The sequence below is a fragment of the Carassius auratus genome, chromosome 21 (genome assembly GCF_003368295.1).
Source record: "Carassius auratus strain Wakin chromosome 21, ASM336829v1, whole genome shotgun sequence".
NCBI classification, from domain to species: domain Eukaryota; kingdom Metazoa; phylum Chordata; class Actinopteri; order Cypriniformes; family Cyprinidae; genus Carassius; species Carassius auratus.
The window spans coordinates 25,843,214-25,869,244 of NC_039263.1; the positions used below are offsets into that span (position 1 = coordinate 25,843,214).

The following is a 26,031-nucleotide window of genomic DNA, read 5'->3' on the forward strand; positions in this document are numbered from 1 at the left end:
GCATCAAAAATCTCAACAAAAAAGTCAGAATGGTAAAATATGAGCTAACTGTTGCAAGGAAAAAAAAGTATTTAAAAGTATTTAGAATTGTGAAAAGTCAGTTACCTTTTTCTTTTTATTACATGGTGGAAACAAAAAACAAAATTGCAAGATTACTAAAACTAAACTAAATTCAGAGAAAGTCAGAATTGCGAGTCGTAGTTACCTACTATTTATTTTTTTGTGATATTTAACAGCATCACAGATGCATTACATCGAGCTCAACTAATCCCATTACTCTAATCGCTGCATCTGTGTGGCTGGTAATGATGGTGCAGTTGCAATATATACATCTGTTCTCTCCTGAACGTCATGTTTTCTTGACTCTGCTTAATGGAAAGAGAAAAGCGCATTATGTCCAGAGCACTCAACAATAAACGGTTCGCTATAACCACTCACACACTCCTGCTGTGCAGCATTCTGTCTCTCATGCCCTTTTAAACAGTTTTAAAATGGCTTTTAGTGGGTGAGTCTTATGTCTGGATCATATTTCAATCCAAAATCTAATTGGAAAAAATAAACATTTTGCTCAAAGTCAAACTAAATCATATTCTGTTGTATTTTAGGTATGCACCGATAACCGATAATTTTGGCCGATAACCGATAATTCTTGGTATATGAAAGCTGAAAGCCAATATGTTGGCCAATAAATCTAATGTCAAATATACTGACCATATCCTATTATCGGTGCAATAATTATAACAGAAAAATTCACATTTATCGGCCGATACCGATATGGTGGCTGATAATATCGTGCACCTCTAATGTATTTCAGTTTGCTATTGAAGTAGGCGAATTCCCCCTGACCTTTGACCTGTGTTGTAGGTGTGTGATGAACGGAGACTCAGGTGCAGGGGTGGTGACGGCCCCCCCGCCCACCAATCCCCCTCATAAGGAGCGTTATTTCGACCGCGTGGACGAGAGCAGCCCGGAGTACCAGAGAGAGAGGAACATGGCGCCGGATCTGAGGCAGGACTTCAACATGATGGAGCAGCGCAAGAGAGTCTCCATGATCCTGCAGAGTCCAGTGAGAGCACAACACACACATCCAGATAAATCTTCTGATTTCACACTAACTCTAGAGTTTTGAAAGACGTCTCCTATCCACAGCATTCTGCATTTATTTGAGCAAAAATGAAAGATAGACAGTTATTATTGTTTGATAAAATGTTATAAATACAAAAAAATAACATGCACCGATTATTTACAATAATAAAAGCAATATTAAGAAAGCAAAAAGTAATTTTTTATGTCAAATTGTCTAAAATCCATTTATTTAGTTTATGAACAGTCATTAAAAGACTTTATTTGTTGTAATAATAATGCACGTCTTCTGACTGAAACCTTCTCTGGATTGTAAATCTGATTGTGTTGATGAGCATTCATTCGGTCAGTAATCCCCCTCGTGACTGTCGTCTCAATATGCTTAGTGATCATATGTCTGTCTGCATGTGTGTGTAAGTACAGAAGGGATCCTGTTTATACAAGCGGACAGTCACAGACAGAATAAAGACGTCTTTATCTGGGCAGAAATCGAGGGAGACACAGAAAGGCAGCTGATATTTACCACTTCATGGACTCCATGCTTGCAGGAATGAGAGAAACCAGCTATTATCATACTTTTCAGGCCAAATACCATCTTCAGTCAAATACCATCTTCAGAGTTCCCTCTAATAATTTTCAGAATTGAGAAAATCCTTTTGTGCAGGTTAAAGTACATTTTAGAAAATCTCCTGATAAAAAATATTGAAATAAATTAAAAAAGAATATTTAGTTTTTTATTGCTCAAATAAAATATTAATATAAAAATAGTAAATTTTGAGTAGTAAAAAGTACATATTTTAATATTTATATTTATTATTTATTCAGGTTTATCATGCAGGATGATTTTATATATATATTAATTTGAATAATTTTCAGTATTTTATGTCTAGATATATACATATATAATTTTTTTTTGTTGAGATTTTAGATTCCTGATACCACAGTTTGAGACTCAAGAATTAATACAGTATTTAAAGTGGAGTTTTAAATACTGTATGAGCCACTTGATGAGAAATTTACTTGTATGTGGGTTACGTTCAGACTCCAGATTCATGTTCGTGTTAACATACACTCATAAATTATTACCGGCGCTTGACGGTGTCAGCCTGTGTCATTATCTCTCTCTCTTTCTGCAGTGAGGGGTTTGTTGTGTGTTCAGCAGGTTGCTGTAACATTAGTTGCACTTTAGTATTGACTTAAGAGCCCTTACACAATAGAGAGCTGTATTTGTCCAGCTAGTGGTCTTTATAGTCCTATCTAAAGTAATTAGTCATGCTAACGCAGTAATAAGGATATAAGTAATACCAAGCAGTCTTATTACACTTTACTAAGTGTATGCTACAGACACAAATGTTTCCTCCAATTATGAGTCATGTTTACTCACATCTAGAATGCGTCTCTATTGATTTGTTAACAACGCCCTAGAAACTGTGCAGTTCTGGTTGTTATTGTGTGATCTGTGTTCCAGGCGTTCTGCGATGAGCTGGAGTCTCTGATCCAGGATCAGATGAAGAAGGGGAAAACCCCCACCAGTTTACTAGCACTGCAGCAGATCGCGGACTTCATGACCACCAGCGTCCCCACTGTGTACCCCGCCGCCCCACAGGGAGGAATGGCCGCCCTCAACATGAGTGAGTGTGGGACTGTCCCACATTACTGTGTCTGTCTCTCGAGCAGACTTACTGTAAACATTATACTAAGATAAACATTATACTAAGATAAAGATTTTTTTAATGTTTTTTATATATATATATATATATATATGTATGTGTGTGTGTTATATTGTAGTTTTAGTCAAATGTTTTAGTAAATTTTTGTGGATTTTTAATATTTTCCATTTGCATTTTATTTAGTTGTAATCATTTTTATTAGTTTTGTTGTTGGTGGTGGGGGTGTTCTATCCCCAAAAATGTTTTTTAAATATACAGCAGAAAAAAATATACATGTTAAGTATATGGTTTTTATTTACTTACTTAGTTTTGTTTATTTTAGTACTTAAGAGGTAAACTAAATAAAAATAAGAAATGTTGAATTGGCAACTAAAATAAAAAGTTTAATTTTTTAATATACTTTTTAATCTTTAATTAATGGATAGATGTAATATTTTTAATTAATCTTTTATTTTAGTCTTAAAATTTTTGTAATTTATTTATTTCCAGATATTTCAGTACTTAACCTTTTCAATTTTATTTCCTTTAACGTTTAGGTGTCTAAAATATTTAGGGTTTTAATGAATGATAATAAACCTGTTGTAAAGTGTGTGTGTGTGTGTGTGTGTGTGTGTGTGTATAAATATATATATACCGGTATAAAAAATTACGTGTGTTTGTGTGTTCAGGTTTGGGGATGGTGACTCCAGTGAATGACCTGAGAGGTTCAGACTCCATCGCTTATGAGAAAGGAGAGAAGCTCTTACGCTGTAAACTTGCTGCGTTTTACCGCCTGGCCGACCTCTTTGGCTGGTCTCAGCTCATCTACAACCACCTGACGGTGAGTTAGCCACAACTCAGCTGGACATGTTAAATGTGGGATTTTCAGTCAAACCTGTCTTCCTCTCTCTCCTCAGATCCGGCTGAACTCTGAACAGGAGCGTTTTCTGATTGTCCCTTTCGGGCTTCTGTACAGTGAAGTCACTGCCTCCAGTTTGGTAACCCTGCCTTTGTTTTTCCCAGCCATCTGATATTATGATTTGGTGTAATATAATATAGTGTACTACTTCTTGGAGGTAAATATTAGTATTTAGCAGCTGTCTGTGTCTTCAGGTCAAGATTAACCTTCAGGGGGAGATCGTAGACAGAGGCAGCACTAATCTGGGTGTAAATCAGGCTGGATTCACCCTTCACTCTGCCATCTACGCTGCCCGACCGGACGTCAAGTGCATAGTGCACATTCACACTCCCGCCGGTGCCGCGGTACGAGCTGAACACTCATCTCACTTCAAACCTTTACAATTCATTAACATCTAATTAAAACTAATATGGTGCAAATTTAATTTATTTGTGAGCAATTAAAATTAATGTTCACAGATGTGTGTCTCATTTCAGTTTAGTGAATTAAACAATTCATGAATAAAACAGTGCATAAATAGTGCAACATTTTTTCATTTAAGTTTATTAAAATTAGACATGAAGTGCACCTCAATATTTAAAAGTGGAGCAAATTTTATTATAAAGTATTATATGGAATGTTGCAAGAAAGAAATAGAATGAAATGAGAGCATGAATAAATAATGCAAGATATTAACTGATTAAAAATAAGAAATATGGTTATATGTAATATTTCATAATTTATGTTTGTCTGCTGTTGTATTTTGAGGTGCATTTTCTATGTCTTTTCAGATGAATTCACTTACATTAATAAATCCATGAATTAAAATGCAATGAAATAAGAGCATAATAAATAGTTAATAGTCTTAATTTATGTTCAGTGAAATGAAATTAAACATGACATGCAACTGAAAATATAAACGTGCACAAAATTAAATTATGAAATATTATGTGAAATACAATGAAATTAAATAAGTATAGTATAATTTTAATTTCATTATTTATTTTGCACTATTTGTGCTGCTATTTCATTGTATTTTTAGACATATATATTTATTAGTAAAAGTTTGTTAAAATGAAATTAGACACAATGCACCTCAGAATATAACAATGGACAAAATTAAAATAAGAACTATATTACAAAATGAAATAAAAACGATCACTATGAAATGGGAGCAGAAATAAATAGTGCAAAATGCATTTATTTCATTAAAAGATTTCATGATAAATGTATGTATATCTGAATTAAGTCTGTTTTATAAATGTTAAGCATCTGAATGATTTGTCTGCAGGTGTCTGCCATGAAGTGTGGTCTGCTGCCCATTTCACCCGAGGCTCTGTCGCTGGGCGAGGTGGCGTACCACGATTACCACGGTATCCTTGTGGACGAGGAGGAGAGCGTCCTCATACAGAAGAACCTGGGTCCCAAGAGCAAGGTACCATACACACACACATGATTTAATAATCACACACACCTTATGCATTTCTAGAAAGTGATGAGTGATGTGTAGTCTAGTTATAAATAAAAGTCTAACCATAGTGAAAGTAGAAATACTGTATATACAAGATCTTGAATTGGTTGCACAAGACTTGTGTATGAATAATAGTTGAACATCTTTTAAATACTTCTTGAAAATTTATGCATTTCATATCATATATAAAAAAAAAAAAACCTTTTTCCAAATATTTTTGAATGTAATTATGATTATTTTAAATTGTATAACTCTGAGTTTGCCGTAAATGTAACTTTTGTTCCAGGTATGGTTTTAAATAATTAAATGAATAATTGTTTGTGTGTGTGCAGGTGTTGATTTTGAGGAATCACGGTCTGGTGTCTGTTGGAGAAACAGTCGAAGAGGCGTTTTATTACATTCACAATCTGGTCACAGCCTGTGAGATTCAGGTGACCATCTACACCTATAAAACCTTTCATTTGCTTTCTATATGTGAAATGAATGGGTTTAAACCTCCTGTAAGGCCTAAAATATTCAGATTTGAGACTCTAAAACATGATTGATGGAGAATCAAGTGAAGCTGAGCTGCTTCAGTCCAGAAAGAGTTCATCTGGAGATATTACCAACAATATTTGTTTATTATTGTATTTATTTATTATAAATCTTTAACAGAGCATTTTATACAATTAAGGTAATAACTTTTCCCCCAATATGACCCTTACTGCCAAAATAATTAAACATACAAACAAACTAAAATAAAACAACGACATTAATAAGGATGGACAGTTTAAAAAGAGATCAAACACAAATCAAATGCAAGGTGAGCTTTACAATATTGTACACATTTACAAACAGACATTATCGTTGTAGGAATACTACAAAAATAAATAACTAAATAATAATACAATTGGTCTTTACATAAAACCAAACAACATTGGTTATCACAACCACTTAAACCAGTTTCCACAAATCTCTTTATAATAATCAAGGATGATCAAAGTTATTCTTACAGAAAATCAGTCTAGACTTGACAGGAAAGAAGGCACATTAATCACAAGCAGAAGGGGAATGTCTGTACAATCATATCTACTTGCTAAAAAAAGTCAAAACGATCATTTATGCACCAGAAGGCATGGATTAGATTGAATGTGTAACATATGCTCTCCGGTCTGAAATTGCAGGTGCGCACCCTGGCCAGTGCAGGGGGTCCTGACAACCTGGTTATGCTGGACCCAAGCAAGTATAAATCCCGCCCACGCCACCTCGAGCCGGCTGGAGACGGGTCGAGCTCGCACCCGAAGTGGCAGATCGGGGAGCAGGAGTTTGAGGCTCTGATGAGGATGCTGGATAATCTGGTAGGCATGGACCGAACTCTTCTTTACTGCATCTTTTTTGACCCTGCATATGACTGGACGTCTATTTTGGCAGGGCTACAGGACTGGTTATCCGTACCGTTGCCCGGCGCTGCGCGATAAAGCTAAAAAGTACAGTGATGTTGAGATTCCCCCGTCAGCCACGGGCTACTCATACGCTGAGGACAGTGAATCGGGTGCACGCTCCCCGTTAAAGCACAGCTTTCAGCGGCAGCAGCGGGACAAGACCCGCTGGCTAGCTGCCGGGCGGCCCGACGAATCGGCAGAAGAGGGGCAGGACGGCAGCGGTAGCCCCAAGGCGAAGACTAAGGTGTGGACGAACATAACACACGATCACGTCAAACCCTTGCTGCAGTCTCTCTCGTCCGGTGTCTGCGTGCCAAGCTGTATTACCAACTGCTTGGTCTGTGCCAACCTTATTGTTCATAGTTTAGAAACGTACTGCTACAGAGCTGGAGAGAGCAGCTGGATAGCACCCCGACACCAGGGCAGAAACACCCTCACCCAAGCAGCTTTGGGTGTGTCTGCGGTTTTATAACTGTAGAGTCATTTCCTCTTGCATATATTGCTCTTTTTTCCTTCCTCTGATTTCTTAAGGCAAAACACCTCAGGTTAATAGGGTTTAAACAACTAAATGATACTAGCATACAGAATTATTATAGTTGGCTAAAACTAAAAACATAAAAAAATTGCACTGTAATAACAAAATATAAAAAGCCTTGTTAGTTGCATTTTCATAACTAAAAATAAAACTGCATGAAAATATATATATATAAAAAAATAGGCATATATATATATATATATATATATATAAAAACAATAGAAATGGAAACACAACAAAATTGCTCAAATTTAAACAAATTAAAAGGGAAACTTAAAATATAATAATTACAATTTATTTAATATATTAATACAATTTAATTGTATATATATGATTCTAAAATAGCACTGACACCAATCTATTACAGTTGATTGAATACATTTAAAAATTGCAACAACAAAAAATAAGTTTTCTGAAATGTTATGTTTAAATAGCAATATCTAATACACATCATCTAATGAAAAATGCATACATTTCCAGGTTCATTTCATTTTTTGACAGATTTTGGATTTCTCTTTTTATCACTCCATACATAACTCAGAAAATACTGTTAACAGCCAGAAAAAAAAACATTTTCTCCAAGTTTTAGGAATAAAATGTTAGAAATCAGAAAACATACTGGAACATGTACTGAAATTTAAATCTACAGACACAAATTGATAGTGTAATAAAATATACACTACAAGAGTGCTTTGGAAATCTTTCCACTAGTTTGAAACGGCACGATATGAGAAACCAAACCCCCAAAATCTCAATAATAACCAGTGCCAGTTTTTCCTTCGTGTCTTGTCTTAAGATTCACACTGGTTTTGATTGCTTGGTAGCTGATTTAACCAACCTATTACTCATAACTGTCTTTTCTGATCTGCGGGGAACAAAGTTTCTTCATTGCTTGCTGTCATTCCTCTCTAAACGAGTTGGTATGTCAATCACAGTGACAAGCTCCTCCCCCTATCTTGTGATTGGTCGAAGGGGTGTCAGGGTTCTTTCCGGCTGCTCAGAGCATGCTGTGTTGCATGATTGATCAGATGCATTGTGGATCTTCTCCTGGAGACCAGGAGGGTGTGGCATGTGCGCAAAGTGGGTGTGGCTAATTCTTACTGCTGCTGTGGATTTTCCCCGTTTGTCTTGTTTATTTCAGTTATTGCTTTTTTCGCAAATGTTTCTTTTTTGGAGACTTTACTCCATTTAAACAGTTTCTTTAGAGTAACTATCACAGGAAGCCTTAAAAAGAGGCATTTGTGTAGCTAATGTACTTCCTGTGGACAAAACAGAAACAGAGAAAAAAAAAATAACTTTTTAGCCAAAAGCCCTGTGTCCATGTCTTATTTCAGAAACATCAGAAAACATTATAAATAATCCCCCCAAAAATGGTTGTATTTCATCCCAAAATCATATTACAGAAAATATGAGATTGTATTTTGCATAGAGAAAATAAAATCTAATTTTAGGGCCATTAAGATGCATCAATTATTTGCCTTGTGACATTATTTTAATGACAGTTAAGCCCCATTTTATTGCATTTTGGTAGCAAATGCTTGCTTAATTGCCATGAAATTAATGTCATAATGAAAAAAAAGTTTTCTGAAAACAAGCGTAATTTTCTTTATGCAACGTGTTCTTTCTATTTTGAAAAACATTTTGATCAATGTCGTTTTTAACTTTATATTTTGGTAGATTATGGTTTAACTCCTATAGGACTATTTTTTTTTTTATTTGATCAGCTCATGAGTTTTAATGACCTGATTTAGTTAAATACAATTTTTTCTAAGATAATTGCTATAAACCGCTTGTATTTAATTAAGATTTTTATGTTTTGCTATATTTGAACATCTTTTCTGCCATGAAAATAGCTGGGATTTTTAGATCTTAAATTAATTAGATAAGAATCTTTCAATTTTGGGGTGAAATATGACATGTTTTTGCCTAAATGTAGGGCTACAGATAAAAATGCCACCTAGGAATATCAGAGATATAGCAGCTCTATCTCGGTGAGAGAAATCGCTCTGCTGCTTATATTCATGGAGTCATGGCTTGCCGTTTGATGACTCCATGCTCTTTCCTTAAACTGCTTAAAAACCTTTGTGTTTGCTTTTAAATTTCTCTTTTCTATTTTTATGAGTTTCCTTTTCCTCCTCCTGAATTGGACTTACCTTTCCTGAACTCTTCCTGAGCATGAAGTGTATTTTAACTTACAAATTTCAAAACCATCCAAAAAAAAAAAAGGAATAAAACATTGGTTCCTGAGTGTTCGTTAACTCTCCGAACGATTGTCTCTAGTTGGGGGAGAGCGTGTTGTGTTGTGGGGCTCTAATCGTGATCAGTGAGTATTTCATGTTTACGTGTTCATCCCATGTGCCCCGTTTCTCCAGCGCCCATATGAAAACCCTTCCTCATGACTTTGGTTCCATGCTGAAATCATTATTTTCATTTTGGTAAAAGCAAGTAACTCATTGGCTACTCATGCCTTTCTTACCCAGGTCAAATGCTAACTACATTTGCTTCAAAAATATTTAGTACTTGCTGTTCATCTTTATTTGAAATGTAGTCCATTAATGCCATGTATCAGCTCTTTTGGAGTTAACCTCCTAAACCTTTAGCTTAAACTTCACAAACTGAAGTTTAACATTTACATGTATATTTTAAGAAAAGTTGGGCGTAATTCTGTCCTTCCTTACACAGTCAATGTGTGTGTGTGTGTGTCTGTGTGTCTGTGTCTGTGTGTCTGTGTGTGTGTGTGTGTGTGTGTGTCTGTGTGTGTGTGTGTGTGTGTGTGTGTGTGCTTTTCTCTCTCTTACAGTGTGTTTGTGCAGGGTTTGACATTTATGCTTCCCATATATTGCTTATACTTTTGAATACTCTTTTAAGAACAATGTTTAATAGTGTTTTAAATAGGTCATCATTCAGAAAAAAGAATGCTTTAATTTATTTGTTGGTAACTTCACAATCGACAGTCCGTTTGATTTGCAAACTGCATCCCACTTAGTTGTGTAATATAATAAGAGAAGTGAAATATATTAATGTACTGCATTTCACAGTGCACACTGTCTCGAGGCAATTTTACAGAAAATAATTTCTTAAAGTCAACATTTATCAATTCATTTAAAGGATGCCTTGATATATTTTTCTGTAATAATTTGTCATTTTCGCTTATCCTGGTTTGTTGTGTAGTTGCAGATATCACAGTTAGTTGTGTAATCCCAAAGTGAAGTTAAATGTATTTTGTCTCAAAGCAGTGTCAGACAAAAATATTGCGGTAATGTGTAATACAGGGCAGTATTTAGTGTATTGTTCTAATTTTTTGTTTTTGTGCTTGTCCTGGGCAACATTAACTGTGTGTGTGTGTGTGTGTGTGTGTGTGTGTGATTTTCTGGCTGTCCGCTCACGCCTCTGTCCACTGCCTAAACACAAGAACAGCTTCTGCCTCTCCACCCCACCTCACACCTGCCTCCCTCGTGGTCTATCATCCTCTTAAATCTTCAGTTTTTCTCTGTCTGTGCTCTTTTTCTTTCTTTTCTTTTTAGCCTTTTCTGTCCTTACTATATGCCCAACAGCAGTATCAATGATGATGAGGGTCGTGGTAATCAGACTTATTCTGGTGAATCTCAATAAATGCAGACTCCATCTGGTAGAATATGATATTTTATTTGGTACGAGTTTAAGTTAGCTAATGAATTACTTTTGAAATTTTGAATTTGAAATATAGAATTTTCAGTATTTGGAATGTTTGTGCGTTACATTGATGCACAAGGAGTTTCAAATTTTCAAATGAACATCATCATTGGTTCGTCGCTCAGTGGACCGTTATAATTGACCAGTTATTTTATAGTTCTGATTTGTGTTTATTTGGTATTGTTTGAGAGGCATGATTTAATCTTTTGTTAAATATATTTTATTTGATTTATTAAACATTTTCTTTAGTTTTGGTTTATTTGAATGGCTTTGCTTTGATAATTTCAGTGGACTAAGGAGGACAGTCTCCGACAGGCAGCGGTGGCCAATCAGTTTGTCCCGATGAACACCAACCCCAAAGAAGTCCAAGAGATGCGCAACAAGGTCTGAACCTTTTTATCATTTAGATTAAACCCATTTCGATGATGAAAAGGAAAAAACTGTATTGAAGGAATACTTCAGACAAAAGTGAAAACTTGCTGACAACTTCCTCACCCTCAGGGGATCCAGGATGTAGATGCTTTTGGTTTTTCATCAGATTTAGAGAAATGTTGCATCACTTGCTCACCAATGGATTCTGGAGAAGAGTGGATTATTGTGATGTTTTTATCAGCTGTTTGGACTCTCATTCTGACGGCACCCATTCACTGCAGAGCACCCATTGGTGAGCAAGTGATGCAATGCTACATTTCTCCAAATCTGATGAACAAACTCTTGGATAGCCTGAGGATTTTCAGCACATTATCATTTCTGGGTGATGTTTTTTAAACTGTATATTAAACATTGCTGTTTTTAATCATATTTCAGTAGTTATAGTTTCATATTAACAGTGATTTTTACCTCCCTCAGATCCGTGAGCAGAATCTGCAGGACAAAAAGACGGCAGGTCCACAGTCTCAGGTGCTCACAGGTGCCATGGTGGACCGTTCATATGTCCAGGTGAGTCTGCACTTCTGTTCCTCCCCGTAGATCCAACATATTCTGTCCCTGGCGTTCTTCCAGTGTGTGTAACCGTTGAATTGTGTCTTTTGACCCCAGAGAGTGACTATATGGCATGTAAGTAAACCACACGACCAGCAAAGCAGAGCTGTGTCCATTTTCTTTCGTTTTGATTGGTTTGCAGTGCCATGTTTGCCCTTTTTCTTTCATTATTTTGTTGGATTCATTGACTGTAATAGAAACTAAACAGGATGATACTGTTGTAAATGTAATTTTTCATAACACATGCAATAATAATTCTGCATGTCTCACATGACATTTGCCGCTCTGAGCTGCTAGTCTGACCAGATGTGTCTGTATAACTAATGTTTTACTCTTTTCTATTTTATTATAATAAAAAAAAGCCTGTTTCTGTCATGGGGGGAAATTATATATCCTGTGGCAGAAACCAGCTTTTATTAAACACATGTCAGATACACTAATATGCTTGAACATACCATTAGTTCTTAAATAGTTCGCTATTGTAATTCGGCTTTTAAACACCTTACTCCCACACATGGTTTTAACAGAAGCATAAAACATTGCTTTAAATCCAGAGTTTATGTTAGATCAGACTCAAAAATAATTTTGGTATGGAAGTGGCAGTTTTACTTCTATCTAGGGGTGTGCGATATGACTATTTTTGATCGTGGATGATAAAAATTTCTCTACGATCTGCTTTTGAAGAAATTTTGTAGTATCGTGCCACGGAGCACATTATCAGCTGCCGTTCATGCACATCCGTCTCATTATATACTGTACAATCCCACATACATTCACATCAGAGGTACAGTTACTCTCACAGGACACTGCACCTATTCGCAATCACAAAAGTACATTATTAGCATGTGCTTTAAAGCCTTACTGGTTAAACGTTTCGTTCATGTGCTGTTCTAGAGCACCTACACCTGAAGCGTGCAACCTAAAAAGCCATCTTTTGGGCTAATACTGTCAAAACACACAAGGTTTACATATAAACCATGGTTATGTCTAGTATGAAAGTGAACAATTGAGAGAAAAATTGACATGTTCCTGTATATACTAGATGCGTGCAGGTCTTAAAGGGACAGTACTGAACATGCTGCCGACTGTCATTAAAGGGATAGTTCATCCTAAAATGTCATTTCTGTCAGTATTGACTCACTCAAAGTATCCCAAACCTGTATTAATTTTTTTTCTTGTGCTGAAAGAAGATATTTTGAAGAATGAGGCTGACCAAACAGTTGCTGGTCCACATTGAATTTGATAATAAGAAAAGAATCCCTATTTGTTTTTCCACGTTCCTCAAAATGGCATTTATGTTCAGCAGAAGAAAAAACTTATTTAGTTTTAAAACAACTTTTGATTCGGTAAATTAGAGTAATATAAAAAAGAAAGCACTATGACAGAACTGACAGATAGGTGACAGAATTTTTATTTTTGGGTGAACTTTAACCCCTTAACTGTCACTCACATTTTTGAACATTGACATTGTAGTGCACAATCCAAACTTAAATTTGTATAATTCATGAACGAAAATATTTTGTAACGTGATATTGATGTACCATTTTCATGGTAATACAATGTCTGATTTTAAAATGGGTTTTAAAGGATGAATTTTGAGATTTTAAGTTTTCAGTCGATATATCATTTCTGATGATTTCTAAAATGTGATCGAGAAAAAGGCAACAAACAAGTCATGTTTTTAAAACAAAGGTCAAACCTCCAGTTATAATTTAGATATTTGAGGGTGCACTATTGTCATACATTAATCAATTACTTTTCCTACATAATTTTTAACAAAAAGTATTGGTGAAATATATATTTGGGAGTCTTAGACCTTTCCAACGATATATAGTTTGTCAAGATTAGATTAGATTTAATTGTAATATAGTGAAGTAAATGTAGGCGTCCCACAGAGCGGACGGGTGGCAGTTAACAGGTTAACTTTAATAAAACAACAAAACGCAAAGAAGGAAATCACTCACTATTCTTGACTGAAGAACTTTAATACAGCTGCTTTAGGAATCAATCTATATAGTCTTTTATTTTTATATTTCTTGAATGCTCCTGCTAAATAAATCTAAATACATAAGTTTATTTGTATATTATGTGTAGTTGTAATGTCTCTTTGTTCTTTTATTTTATTTAATTTTTTTTAAATAAAAACAAGATAATGGCAAGGATTTTTACCTTCACCCACTTTGGCCTAAATACATGCCATACTTTTTTTTTTTTTTTTTGGTACCTTGAAAGGCTTTTTCTTTATTCTAGGGCAAATAACTTGGCTGTAATGCTCAGACAACTTGCAAAATAGTAAAACCAACATGACAAAGAATTACAATCTTGATGTTATTTTTTCCATATCGCCCACCCCTGCTATATCTACATATCTCTTTTCTATAAGAGTCATTTCAGAATAATCTAAATGCTTTAAAACATGATTGCTCAAAAATGTGTTTGCTAATAACTATCAGATCATTCATCTAATCCACTCAAGTGCAGCAACACAAAGCAAACCAAATCTCCAGGCCTTGGAATAGAGTTTCATCTGAACATTATTTATGTGCAGTCCCATGGTCCTTTTGTTATTGTTTGGGAGCAGCAGTATGAATCTGTGTGTGGTTTGACTACACATATGTTTGGTTTCTGGTGTTGCAGTGCATGACTCTGAGCCATGAATTCACCGTCTCACTCCAGCCTGCCCATACGCTTCTTTAGGAAATGCTTTCTGCATGTTTGGAGCGTGTGTGTGTGTGTGCCTTAGGGCTGAGGTACTGTTACAGATTTATTTATATTGTGAGTTTGTTTTAATTTTAATGTTACATTTTCTTTTCTTTTAAGATTTATTTTTGGTATTTTTTATTTTATTTTGATTGGACAATGTAGCACGAACTCACACATGACGCACATAACGAAATGGCTCTTCATGTCATTCCAATTTCATTTTAAGTTTTTAAAGTTTCAGTAATTTGTTTTCGCCATCTTTAATAAGTATATAATTTTTTTAAATTCTTATTTTCATTTTAGCCGTTGTAGTACTTCAAGTTGAACTAAATAAAAGTGAGAAGTATTGATATTTTATCGACTGTATGTTTTAAGTTTATTAGGAGCAGTTGTTGTTACTGTCATTAACAATTGCTGTTTTTAAATGTGCTATAGAAATTAATAGGCGAAACTAAATTGAGTAATAAATATGACACGGTTATCAAAATTACTGTTGAAGCAGCTGTTATGTTAATTAATTGCATTTTGTTTTATTTTGTGGTTGCTTTTATTCAAAGAGATATTTTTCAAAATGTATGTGTTTTTTAATGTTTTGTTTTTAAATAAAAAAAAAGCATGCACAGATGGTTCAGGATAAGCTCAATGATATGTGTTCAGAAAATAAATGAATAGGCGATTTTTAATTTCATGTTAACTTGAAGCCCGTGTGTGCGTGTAAGAGTGAGAGGAAGGTCTTCTGCTTTCATGCATTGGTTCTGGCTTGCATCATTAGTGAGCGTGTAGGATTATGTGTTGTGTGTGGTCAGTAATTGTGGTGGGGTTGTGCACTGCTCACCGGCTCTACTGTTACAGGACGCTCCTCTCTCTGACTGTACGGACTCTATTGATGGCATTGACTCTTCAGAGAGCTTTAGTCCCTCTAGGTCTATCCGAAAGGTACATCCTGCGATAATACTGTAATGTCTGAAACATCAAACCACATACAGTTTCAATACTACTGTATCAGGCAATAACATTCAGGGCCTTTTGTTAAAAAGATGAGTTGTCAGTGCTGAATCCAAAACTCTTATTAGTTTTCTATTGATCTTAATCATGGCAGATTAATCTATCAAAAAAGACAAGGCAGTGAGAAACAAAGTAGATTTTATCAGCTGCATGACAAACAAGTCCCTTACACTTTGTTTTCATTTGTGCTTTAATAAGTGTATTTTGACTAAAGTCTATGCTGGGATTTTGAGTTTTTACTAAAAATAATAATGAATAACAAGGGTTTTCTAATAAGTTGTATAAAAATGTAAATGGGATACTTGTATATAAATGAAGAATCAAGTTCATCCTAAACTCTTATTGGATGACATTTATAGGTGAAGTGTCCCACTTTTATTTACCGCCATTTTAACATTTTGATACCACCTTTTGACGTGCATTTTGAGCATGATAACGGTGTATAAACTGTTATTTTCTTTCCTTTTTTGTCCTGCAGGGGGAGCTAGTGACTGCATCTAAAGCTATCATTGAGAAGGAGTACCAACCACGCGTCATCGTCAGTAAAACTGGACCGAACCCTTTCAACAAGCTCACAGACCAGGAGCTGGACGAGTATCGCAGGGAAGTGGAGCTCAAGCAGAAGGGGCCGGAAGGTAAGAACACAAATAATGTAGAATCAACACGTTTCTCCTCGCAGAAACTGACACGGGTGATTAAAAACATCCTGTGATACTGCTTTCAAGTCATCCTGACAGGGTTCTACATATTTACATGTTAATTTATTCTTAGTTTATGTTTGTTTTCTATGTTAAAATGTAATCCATTGCTGTGTTTTTCAGCATCATTACTCCAGTCTTCAGTGTTACATGATACTTGATGGTGATTTCTGATAATTATCAGTGTTGGAAACAGTTGTGTTGCTTAATTTTTTTTTTGGAAACAGTTATGCGTTTTATTTTTCAGGATTCTTTAATAAACTTCCAAAAAACAGCTTTTGAAATAGTAATCTTAAATGTCTTAGCAATCACTTTTGATCATTCTAATGCATCCTTGCTGAGAAAAAAAAAACATAATAACCTCAAACTTACATTTTTTGGGGAATTATTTGAGCAATTGTATGAGCACAAGTAATTTCAGCCAAACAAACTCGTCGAGATGTTTTCGATTTATTGCATGTGAAGCCTGTGCAGCCCAACAGTGCCCACCGCAGGTCAGGAGAGAAACTGTTGTATTGCATCTAGCACAGGTTGAGGAGTCGTCCTCGGCCCCTGAAGAAGCCCAGACTCCAGACGTCACATCCACGCAGGAACATGAGGATCCGCAGGCCGCCGTCGCCCCTCCACCCTCCACAATCGAATCGGGCCTCGCGTCGGGTCAGGACAGCCCGGAGGATGCTCGGCAATCCCCTCATAAAGAGTTTCACTCGGCTGTGCTAAAAGCTCTGGGCTGTGACGCCGAGTCTGATCGTGACGGGCCGTCTGCAGGTATCGCCTGCAATCTGCCTGCGGAACACCGCTCTTTTTGGGTTTATTCTGACTTTGCTGGGCTCTGTTTGTTTCTTCCTGTCTCTCGCTGTCCCTGGTTTCAAACCTTGGTGATCCAACACGCCTGTCTGCACCCATCCCGTCCCGTCCTAAAACACCCTGCTCTGGACCTGTTAATAAAGACTGTGTAACCCTCGTCCGCTCTTGTAATCTTAATCCTGGACTGCGGGCTCTTCGCTGTCCTCTGAAGTGGGATTCGCTGCTCTTCCTGTTGGGGTTTATTTCTATGTTCTTGTGGTAATGAACCTCACTGTGGTGTCTCTAATGGACGTCTCTGATTCTGACGTGTGAGATCTCGCAAACGTTGTTTTCTGGTTCTTCAGGATTATTTCTGAGGTTTTCCTTTTTTACTTTATAATGCAGATGAATGTGATTTATTGTGTGGTTTATAATTATATAATGTGCTGTTATAATATATAGTGATTTGTAAAATTGAATAGAATCAAACTGATACAATACTATACTGCTGATACTGGAGTTCTTAGTATCATTAATTATATACTCCTGTAGTTTTTTTTAAATCAAGTTATTTTTTTAGTATTTTAAATTGTAGTTAAATTGTAAATAATTTTTTTTAAGGTTTATTAATGTACCGTTATGTTTTTTATTAATATTTTGAATCTGTTTATTTTTATATTCATTTTTTTATTTTTTTTATTTAACATTTTTGTTGTCTTTTTGTGTGTGTGTGTGTGTGTGTTTTAAGTATCACTTAACATACTATTTTTATTAATAATATAATGTTTTCTTTGTTGTTTTTTATTTTACTCTGCTCAATTTGACACATTTTACCATATTTACATTAGGGATGCACAATATTATCACAACGTTATCGGAATTGACCGATAAAGGCTTGAAATGTAAATATCGGCAATGGCCCAACATTAAACACAATGCCTTGCCGATAAGACATATAACTCGTGTGCTCAGAGTCTGCTAGCGATAAGATCTCTGCACAGGAGAGACTTGGTGTTGTTTCCATAGAAAAGGAAATATATCCATTATCGGTATCGGCATCAGTTATCGTCTAAAATCAGTGTAAAAAAATATCGGTGAATCCGATATTGGCAAAAATTCAATATTGTGCATCCTTTATATGCATTTAACAGATTAGGGATGCACAATATTATCACAACGTTATCGGAATTGACCGATAAAGGCTTGAAATTTAAATATCGGCCATGGCCCAACATTAAACATAATGCCTTGCCGATAAGACGTATAACTCGTGTGCTCAGAGTCTGCTAGTGATACGATCTCTGCACAGGAGAGACTTGGTGTTGTTTCCAAAGAAAAGCAAATATATACATTATCGTATCGGCATTAGTTATCATCTAAAGGCTGTTTTTTTTTTTTTTTTAAATATCGGTATATCAGATATCGGCAAAATTCAATATTATGCATCCTTAAAAAAAAAATTTTTCACCGAACAATGTAAAAACTGCACTGATTCTATGTGGTCGTGGGTATGATCCGTAATGTTTTGGTGTCAGATCTGTCTATTTGAAAAGGTTTACAGACTGTGCTGTGATGATGATGGTGTTTTCTCTTTAGGTCAGACACTGGAGATTGAAGAGGGGAAAGTTCCCAGCACCACCTGCACTCCTCCCAGCTCACCTGTGCGTGTGGAGGAAGGTACGTCTATCCGATCAGACAACGTCTCTCTGAGCATGAGCCGGTTCTTGTTGTTTGATGTCTGCAACATAATGCCTAATGTGTGTCTTTGTTTGTTAATAACATTTTTAGACATTTATTGCTGTTCGTAATAACAGACCAAAGGGCATCATTGATGTTTTGTTTTAGTTCCCCTTCCCCATAATTATAAAATAGTCTGGCCTGACACTTTTACAAGGTTTTTGTACAGTTAGAGCAGTGCAGAACTTCAGACAAACTGATTTAAATCCATTTTATTGGAGGATTAGGGAAAAATCTATAAACCAAAATATAAAAATAATAATATTTTGCCTTTTATTTTACCCTTTAGTTTGGTTTTTAGGAAGCTTTTTTTATCATAATATTTAAACATTTTTTTACCCTCTTGGTCTTTATTACTATGGATTACACCCTTCTTATTAAAACATGAGCTGTTATATTGATATTATAAAATAAACAATGATTTATAAGTAGGGATGCACCAACATTTTCACTTTTTTGACATTGATACCAATAACTCTATTTTAATGATTTTAAAATAAGAAGAGTGAGATTAGTTAGTGAAATTATTATTAGTAGTAGTAATATAATAATATGCCGTTTTATAACAAATAGAACAAAAACTTAAATAATGTTAAAATAAAACATTTTTTTCTGACAAATCGCATTAATTCTGCTTGTTTATCCAATATTGATATAGTCACTAGTAAACCATGCACCTGTAGTATTTTAAGGCCTCAAAAAGGACTTTAAAAAAAAAAAAGAATTAAATTCAGGTGTAATCCGATCTAAGAAATGTCTTCTGAATCGCCCGTCTTAAATGTTCTCATTCACCCTTCATGCTCATTTCTCTGGGGTCTTTAAGAATGGCTTGGCAACCATTCTTTACTTCCGGTGGTCTGTGTATCTCTTTACGGTTTCTGTTCATTTCTTTTTAATTTAACCCGGTGGCTGTGATTTGATCTGCATAGACATTCTCTCTCTACTTGTGCTTTTTCTTCTTCGTGGCTGCGTCACAATCAGGAGATGGAAATGCAAAAGAGTACCTGTTACCATAGTAAGTACCTCACCCCCCCAACGCCTGCGTTTGTTTTCCTGCTGCTAAGCTTCACTCAGCTCACTCCTCTGCTGTCTAACTCATCTTCTGTCCTCGCTTTCCTCTGAGATTCATTTGTTGTGAGGGATGATCTGCACCGGTCCGCTCCAGTAGACTCATGCAGTCCATTACCGCAGTAAAATGGGTTGCAAACCGCGTTTCTCATAACGTAAAACTGCATTTGAAACTCATTTTAACTTCTGTAATGTGACTGATTTTATCAGGATTTGATTGGATGTAAACCTTGTTTACATTATTGATTATTTTTTCTTTTCTGTACTGTCACAACAGTTCTTTGTTTTCAAAGTTAAATTTTCTGTTTGAGCTTGAAGTTGTTTAATTTAGTGTAAACATTTTATTAAAGCACCTATTTTTTCCACATTAAAATAACATTTTAACTTCTTTAATGTGACTGATTTTTATCTATCAGGATTTGATTGGATGTAAACCTGATAAACTATAACATTATTGCTATATTACTTTTTCCATGCTGTCAAAACTGTCAACTTTTCCTTTTTTTTATATATATATATATATTTCATAAGAGGACGTTAATTACAATTTTTAATAAAAAGCAAGCAATTGTTTTCCTTAAAATAACATGACACTTCTATCCATCAAGATTCAATTGGATGTGAACCTTTAATACTATGACATTTTTTGTTAATTTGACTTTTCTATACTTTTCTGACCAAAACAGATTCATAGGAGGTATTAGTTAATCAAATTTAATATATATATATATATATATATATATATAATATATATATAAAGAATAAAAACCAATACATTTTTCCATAAAACTAAATTTATTTTGTATAATGTGACCAGTTTTATAAGGATTTGTTCGGATTAGTTAGACCTGTTAGTCATTATTGTTTTACTTTTCCATCTTTTTTAGTTCATACGAGGAAGTTATTAACAAACAAATTTGGCAACACTTTAAACCTTACATCTAATGCATTATAAATGTATTAATATTGTATTGATTTAATGCAATATATCTTTTCTGAAATAATTGTAAGTTAAAATGCATTTTAAAATGTGCATATTCCTTATATCAGAAATTGATTGGTTGTCATGAGTTTAAACGCAGTATACCAACAGTGATTAGATGCATATTATAATGCTATTCTGTCATAATTAAAGTGTTATGTAAGGTTTTTTATTTGTGAAATAACATGTTGAATTGTGCATTGTAAGACCAAAGACTCGTTTCCTTATTATAGATTTAATATTATGTCATTTTATTGGTAAAACACTCCATTGATATGATAATTAAGATGTTGTTCAAACGACCTGGAGTTCGGTGAGATCATGCTAGCAACAAATCTCTCCCTAGAAACTTCTGCATTTTCCCTCTTTTTAACTTGCAAAACAGTAACAAACAAGGATCTTTAATATGCATTTTAAATGCAGTCCAGTATTGCTTCAGCAGAGCAGGTAATGTATGATTATTACGCTTCTGGTCTGGATCTCTATTCAGATGCACAGTGTTTAAAAATCTCTTTCTCTGTTTATGATTGTTGACGCCTGGTTTAAAGCGTGTGGATGGTTCGTCTCTTAAGATCTCTGTCAGATAGTAGTGAGCGTTATGTATGTCTTTGTTGATTGCTCACAGTGAGAGCTGAATTGTCTCCTGAAATATAAATGTTTCATTTATTAATGTGTGTGTTTTGCGTTTGAAGAGCACAGATTAAATCCTTTTGATGCTATTTTAGGATTTTATTGGCAGAAAAATATCCAGGTTACTGTATTAAAAGATTTAATCTGCCTTTAATGGCCTTTAATAGTTTGCAGATAAGATGTTGATTTTTGTTTAATGAAAAGGTAATTTGTTGTAAGATCATTTGATTTTAATATAACTGATTAACACAGATGAGTAATCAAGTAGTGAGTAATAAAGAAACGTGATTATTTTAACATTATATCAATATTACATTAAATTGTTCTACATATTAACTAATATTTTATTTATTTTATCTGTTTTAAATTCATCTATAAAACATAAAATAGAAATTATAAATTATTTGTAGTACTCTTGATTATTGGGTATATTTATTTTAAAGTTTGAGATATGTGTATATATATATATATTAGGGGTGTAACGGTTCACAAAATTCAAGGTTCGGTTCAATACGATACACTGATGTCACGGTTCGGTTCGGTTCGGTTCGGTTCGGTTCGATACGTTTTAGATACAGCAAAATGTAAAAACATCTCAACTTTTCAGAATGCCGCAAGCGCACCGCGGGTCATGTGACAAGAACCAACCAATCAGCTTCATCCTTTCCCGTAACAAGGTTGAGAGCTCAGCCAAGATGAAGGAACAGCTGATCATAGTTGTATATGGATTGCAATTTTGAAATAAATTTAGTAGCAGAGCTACTGCAAGCGATTTTTAGAGCTGCAAATCCATTTATCCTTCGCTGAAATTTCCGCGTCTCATGGAGAGAGCACGTCATTGTTGCTTAGCAAAGACAGACGCCTCATGAGCGCTTCTGCCCGAGCGCTTTGGAAAGGAGGAGAAAGACGTGCTTAGCGTTTTCCATGCGTTTTTAGGCACGATATGTGAACGGCCCCTAAGGCGCTCGCTCACTCAGCACGCGCTGAAGGCTCGTTGCAAAATGTCTAATGCCTTTAACAGACCAGAAATATAAGATCCTAAAATAACCAACAGGTCTGGTGTTTGGGTTGGATTCCCTGTAAGCTATAGTGTCTAAATGCTGCAGGGATAGTTTGCTGCGTGCATGTTTCTCCTTTTTTTCGTCTTTTCCCAGATAGTACTGACGCATATATCCCAGATATTCCCGCTGGTGTTTTTTTTTTTTTTTTTTTGTAATCCCGCTGGTGTACCCTGTCATGTTGCAGATGCGACATACCGTTGTTTTTTTATCCACCACTCTCTTGCCATCACCATTATAGCTTAAAGGGAATCCAAAGTGCACCCAAACACCAGACCTGTTGGTTATTGGAGGATCTTCTCATTTCTAGTCTGTTAAACGCATTGGCTATTTTGCAACGAGCCTTCAGCGCGTACTGAGTGAGCGAGCGCCTGATGAGTAGCCTAACATAAACATATAAGATGGTGTTTTTTTCTTCTTCGGGAGTGTCAGGGGCGTTGCCTGTTACGTTGTTTGGGTTATTGGGCTACCTTGTTGAACGCATATCATTATATTTCTTTCTCTCTCTTTTTTTTTTTTTTTTTCCAAATATAATTAAATACTCCAACGAACCGTTCGGTATACATAATGCGTACCGCGTACCGAACCGAAAGCGTCGTACCGAACGGTTCAATACGAATACGCGTATCGTTACACCCCTAATATATATATATATATATATATATATATATATATATATATATATATATATATATATATATATATATATATATATATATATATATATATATAATTGAATATTAATAATATGATTAATAGTTTAATCAATTAACACATCTGTAAGTGAGTATTATATTACATTTTTCACTTTTTTGAATATTTTAAGTACTTTATTATCTAATATTTAAATTGTCAAAAATTTATTTGTACAGCATAAATATACTGCAATAATGATTTAAATTGTAACACTTGGATATTTAAATTGTTGTTAAATATATATTAATGTAATAATATAAATAGTGTTATTTAATATGTAAGAAAATATTATTTTTGAGAGTCCTGTATTTTCTTTTTAAAGCATTAATATTTACAATTGCTTGAATCTAGATCCTAATTTTGCAAACTAGGCAAAGTTTTTCATGATCCACTCTGAAACTGGTTGTTGTGTTTGCTTAGTACTAGTAAGTAGTTTGTTTTTGTGAAGTAGATCCATGCATTGGGTTGCAAGTGTGGCAATTTGATAATTAAAGCTAAAGATTAGCATCTGTATTTGGACATCAGTGTAGATTTGCAGGATGGTCTGTTTGTCAGAGGTTTTCACGCTTCATGCATAAAGAGCCAATCGTTGAGCGCTGGATTTTCCCCTGGTTGGTTTGAGCTGATCTTCAAACTCACTATTATATTTTCCCATCCTCCTCCACAGAGGCACAACAGGAACAAACGTTCAAAGACGAGAGTGACGCCGCCACTTTAAGACAGACCCTCCCTGATCTGACCCCCGATGAACCCTCAGAAGTCGCCGCCCTCCCTGCAGAAGACCCCGCCCTCCCCGCAGAAGACCCCGCCCCTGGACAGACTGACCCCGCCCCTCAGCCTGAGGGGGAGGAGCCTGTCGCAGGGGACGACGCGGCTGGTGATCACGGCAGCGACGAATCGCCCAACAAATCCCCATCGAAGAAAAAGAAGAAGTTTCGCACCCCGTCGTTCCTAAAGAAAAACAAAAAGAAGTCTGAAACCCAGTGAGGAAGCTTTGCTTCGGCGTTTCTGCAGTACATTTTCTTTAAATCGATTTGCTTTTGTACTGTGTTCACATTTAGTGTGCCGATCTTTTTATTAAAGCCTCATATTGTTTTATTCTTTTAATAAATGCTGGCTGAAGTGCACTCTATAGTGCAGCTCGTTAAGCATGTTCCACACACATCTGTTTTTATGAAGAAAATTGCAATCTGAAAACCAATAACCACTATAATGTATCGGAAATGTATCTGATGTAATTGTTAGAGGAAATTAATTAATGAAAAGAGTTCCTTCTGGTGTTCGATGGAAATCTTTGCTCTGCTGCATGTTTATGATTTTTCAAATCATATCTATAAACATCTTAAAAAATAGAAATAACCTGGAGTGAAATAATCGTAACATCTCATCTGGCCAGAGTGTAATATAAGCTCACAATAATATTCTGACCAGCGCAAGATTTGTTTTTCGGATGGAAATCGAATGAGTTTTTAAAATGGGTGAATCTCACAAAACCTGTTTATTACACATTTCACCCCAAAGTCAAAGCAAAGAAGTCTTTTTTTTTTTTTTTTTTTTTTTTAATGAAATGAAGCCTTTATTGTGATATTTTCATAAAAAACAAGCACACTTTCCTCCCAATTCTCTGCTAAATACATGTTTTTTAGCACGAATTCTAGGAGAAGTAATGCAAAATCTCTCTGATTTCACACGTCATTTTCTTAACGAAAATAATTAAATGAAATTATTTTTTTGTGAGATTCGTCTGTATCTGTATCTAAACGTCTTCTGTTGTAATGTACTAAACACAAACCGCTTTCCCTTCATGTAAATGTTGTTTTAAAACTAGCTGTGAGTTTTACCCTGCAGTAATATGAATCACTAATGTTTGCTTTTGCTTTTATATATATGTAGTTATTTTTTAGCTCTAGGTTGTTTAGTTTCATTCAAACACGTCAGTAACTTGATGACACTGTTGTAAATGACACTATTAAACATCCTGTGTAGTTCCTCACAGACTCTGTTATTGAAGTTGCAGACCGCCGCTGTTATTGATCATATGTGTGTTTTTAGGTTGTTTTACAGACTTGTGGTGTGTTTTCATACAGATGCTCACAAACACACACTCCTCCGTGTGTGTTCATTTAGAAACACTGAGAATATTCACTCAACTATCCTGAATAACCACAAAGAAATGTGCTTAAAAATTAATGTCTGGATGAATCCCACAAAGAAACGTACAATTCATAATTCAACACAAATCTAGAGGAAAAACATGAGGCTTGCATAAAAATAAAACAAGGACCCTTTATTTTTGCATATATGTAATTTTCTTATTACTGTAATATAGTAACGGAAATTGTTTATTAAAGCATACATTTTAGTGCAATAAATAAATATTGTATATATATATATATATATATATATATATATATATATACATGCAAAAATATATACCTTTTCTGCATTTCAGTAATGGGAATATTTATTATTATTTTTTTATTATTATTATTTTGATTGACATTTTATTCCAGATTTAAATATTCCCAATTTTCTATTTAAAATTGTCTATTTTTAGGACCCTTAAGTTTCATACAAACTAATAAAAATATATTTTTCATTATGGTAAACATATTTTGGAGGGAAAATATGCAAATTAAATAGGTTTTCAAATTAGGATTGATTTTCATTCTTTTGATTTGCCGTTGAATTATGACTTGTACGTTTCCTTACAGATTTCGAGAGATTCATCTGTTGTTGAATGACTAACCTGTGCAGTATATTATCTCTTTAATATGATTGTAACAAATTGCTCGAGTGTAACACACACAGAAAGACAGACAGGAGTGAAATACTAACCGAATCTTTCATTTTTGATGCTGCAAATAGCTTTTGGCTTGTACATATAGGAATTCTGGACCAATGTGAAGCTGACAGTGCAGTTTGAGTCTGGTTTAGACACTAGAGAGTCGTTTGCTG

General features: G+C 34.9%; 1 protein-coding gene across 12 annotated transcripts in view; it reads left to right on the forward strand.

Annotated features, from left to right (window-relative positions):
- LOC113039114 (alpha-adducin-like) overlaps nt 1–25,063 on the forward strand; it is a 33,427-nt gene extending 8,364 nt beyond the window's left edge. The window contains exons 2-19 of one of the 12 annotated variants that reach the window (XM_026197023.1): nt 865–1,066; nt 2,552–2,714; nt 3,422–3,573; nt 3,650–3,730; nt 3,846–3,995; nt 4,922–5,065; nt 5,434–5,532; nt 6,265–6,438; nt 6,512–6,859; nt 11,018–11,113; nt 11,579–11,668; nt 11,768–11,785; nt 15,266–15,349; nt 15,897–16,053; nt 16,642–16,884; nt 18,499–18,579; nt 19,621–19,654; nt 23,741–23,881. In XM_026197023.1, coding sequence (XP_026052808.1) covers nt 872–1,066; nt 2,552–2,714; nt 3,422–3,573; nt 3,650–3,730; nt 3,846–3,995; nt 4,922–5,065; nt 5,434–5,532; nt 6,265–6,438; nt 6,512–6,859; nt 11,018–11,113; nt 11,579–11,668; nt 11,768–11,785; nt 15,266–15,349; nt 15,897–16,053; nt 16,642–16,884; nt 18,499–18,579; nt 19,621–19,654; nt 23,741 — 2,310 coding nt within the window. In that variant the 5' untranslated portion in view covers nt 865–871 and the 3' untranslated portion in view covers nt 23,742–23,881. Of the gene's footprint in view, nt 1–864; nt 1,067–2,551; nt 2,715–3,421; nt 3,574–3,649; nt 3,731–3,845; nt 3,996–4,921; nt 5,066–5,433; nt 5,533–6,264; nt 6,439–6,511; nt 6,860–11,017; nt 11,114–11,578; nt 11,669–11,767; nt 11,786–15,265; nt 15,350–15,896; nt 16,054–16,641; nt 16,885–18,498; nt 18,580–19,620; nt 19,656–23,740 lie in introns of those variants that run through there. The other 11 variants (XM_026197016.1, XM_026197025.1, XM_026197027.1 and 8 more) reach the window with 11 other exon arrangements.
- Nucleotides 25,064–26,031: the final 968 nt, after the last annotated feature.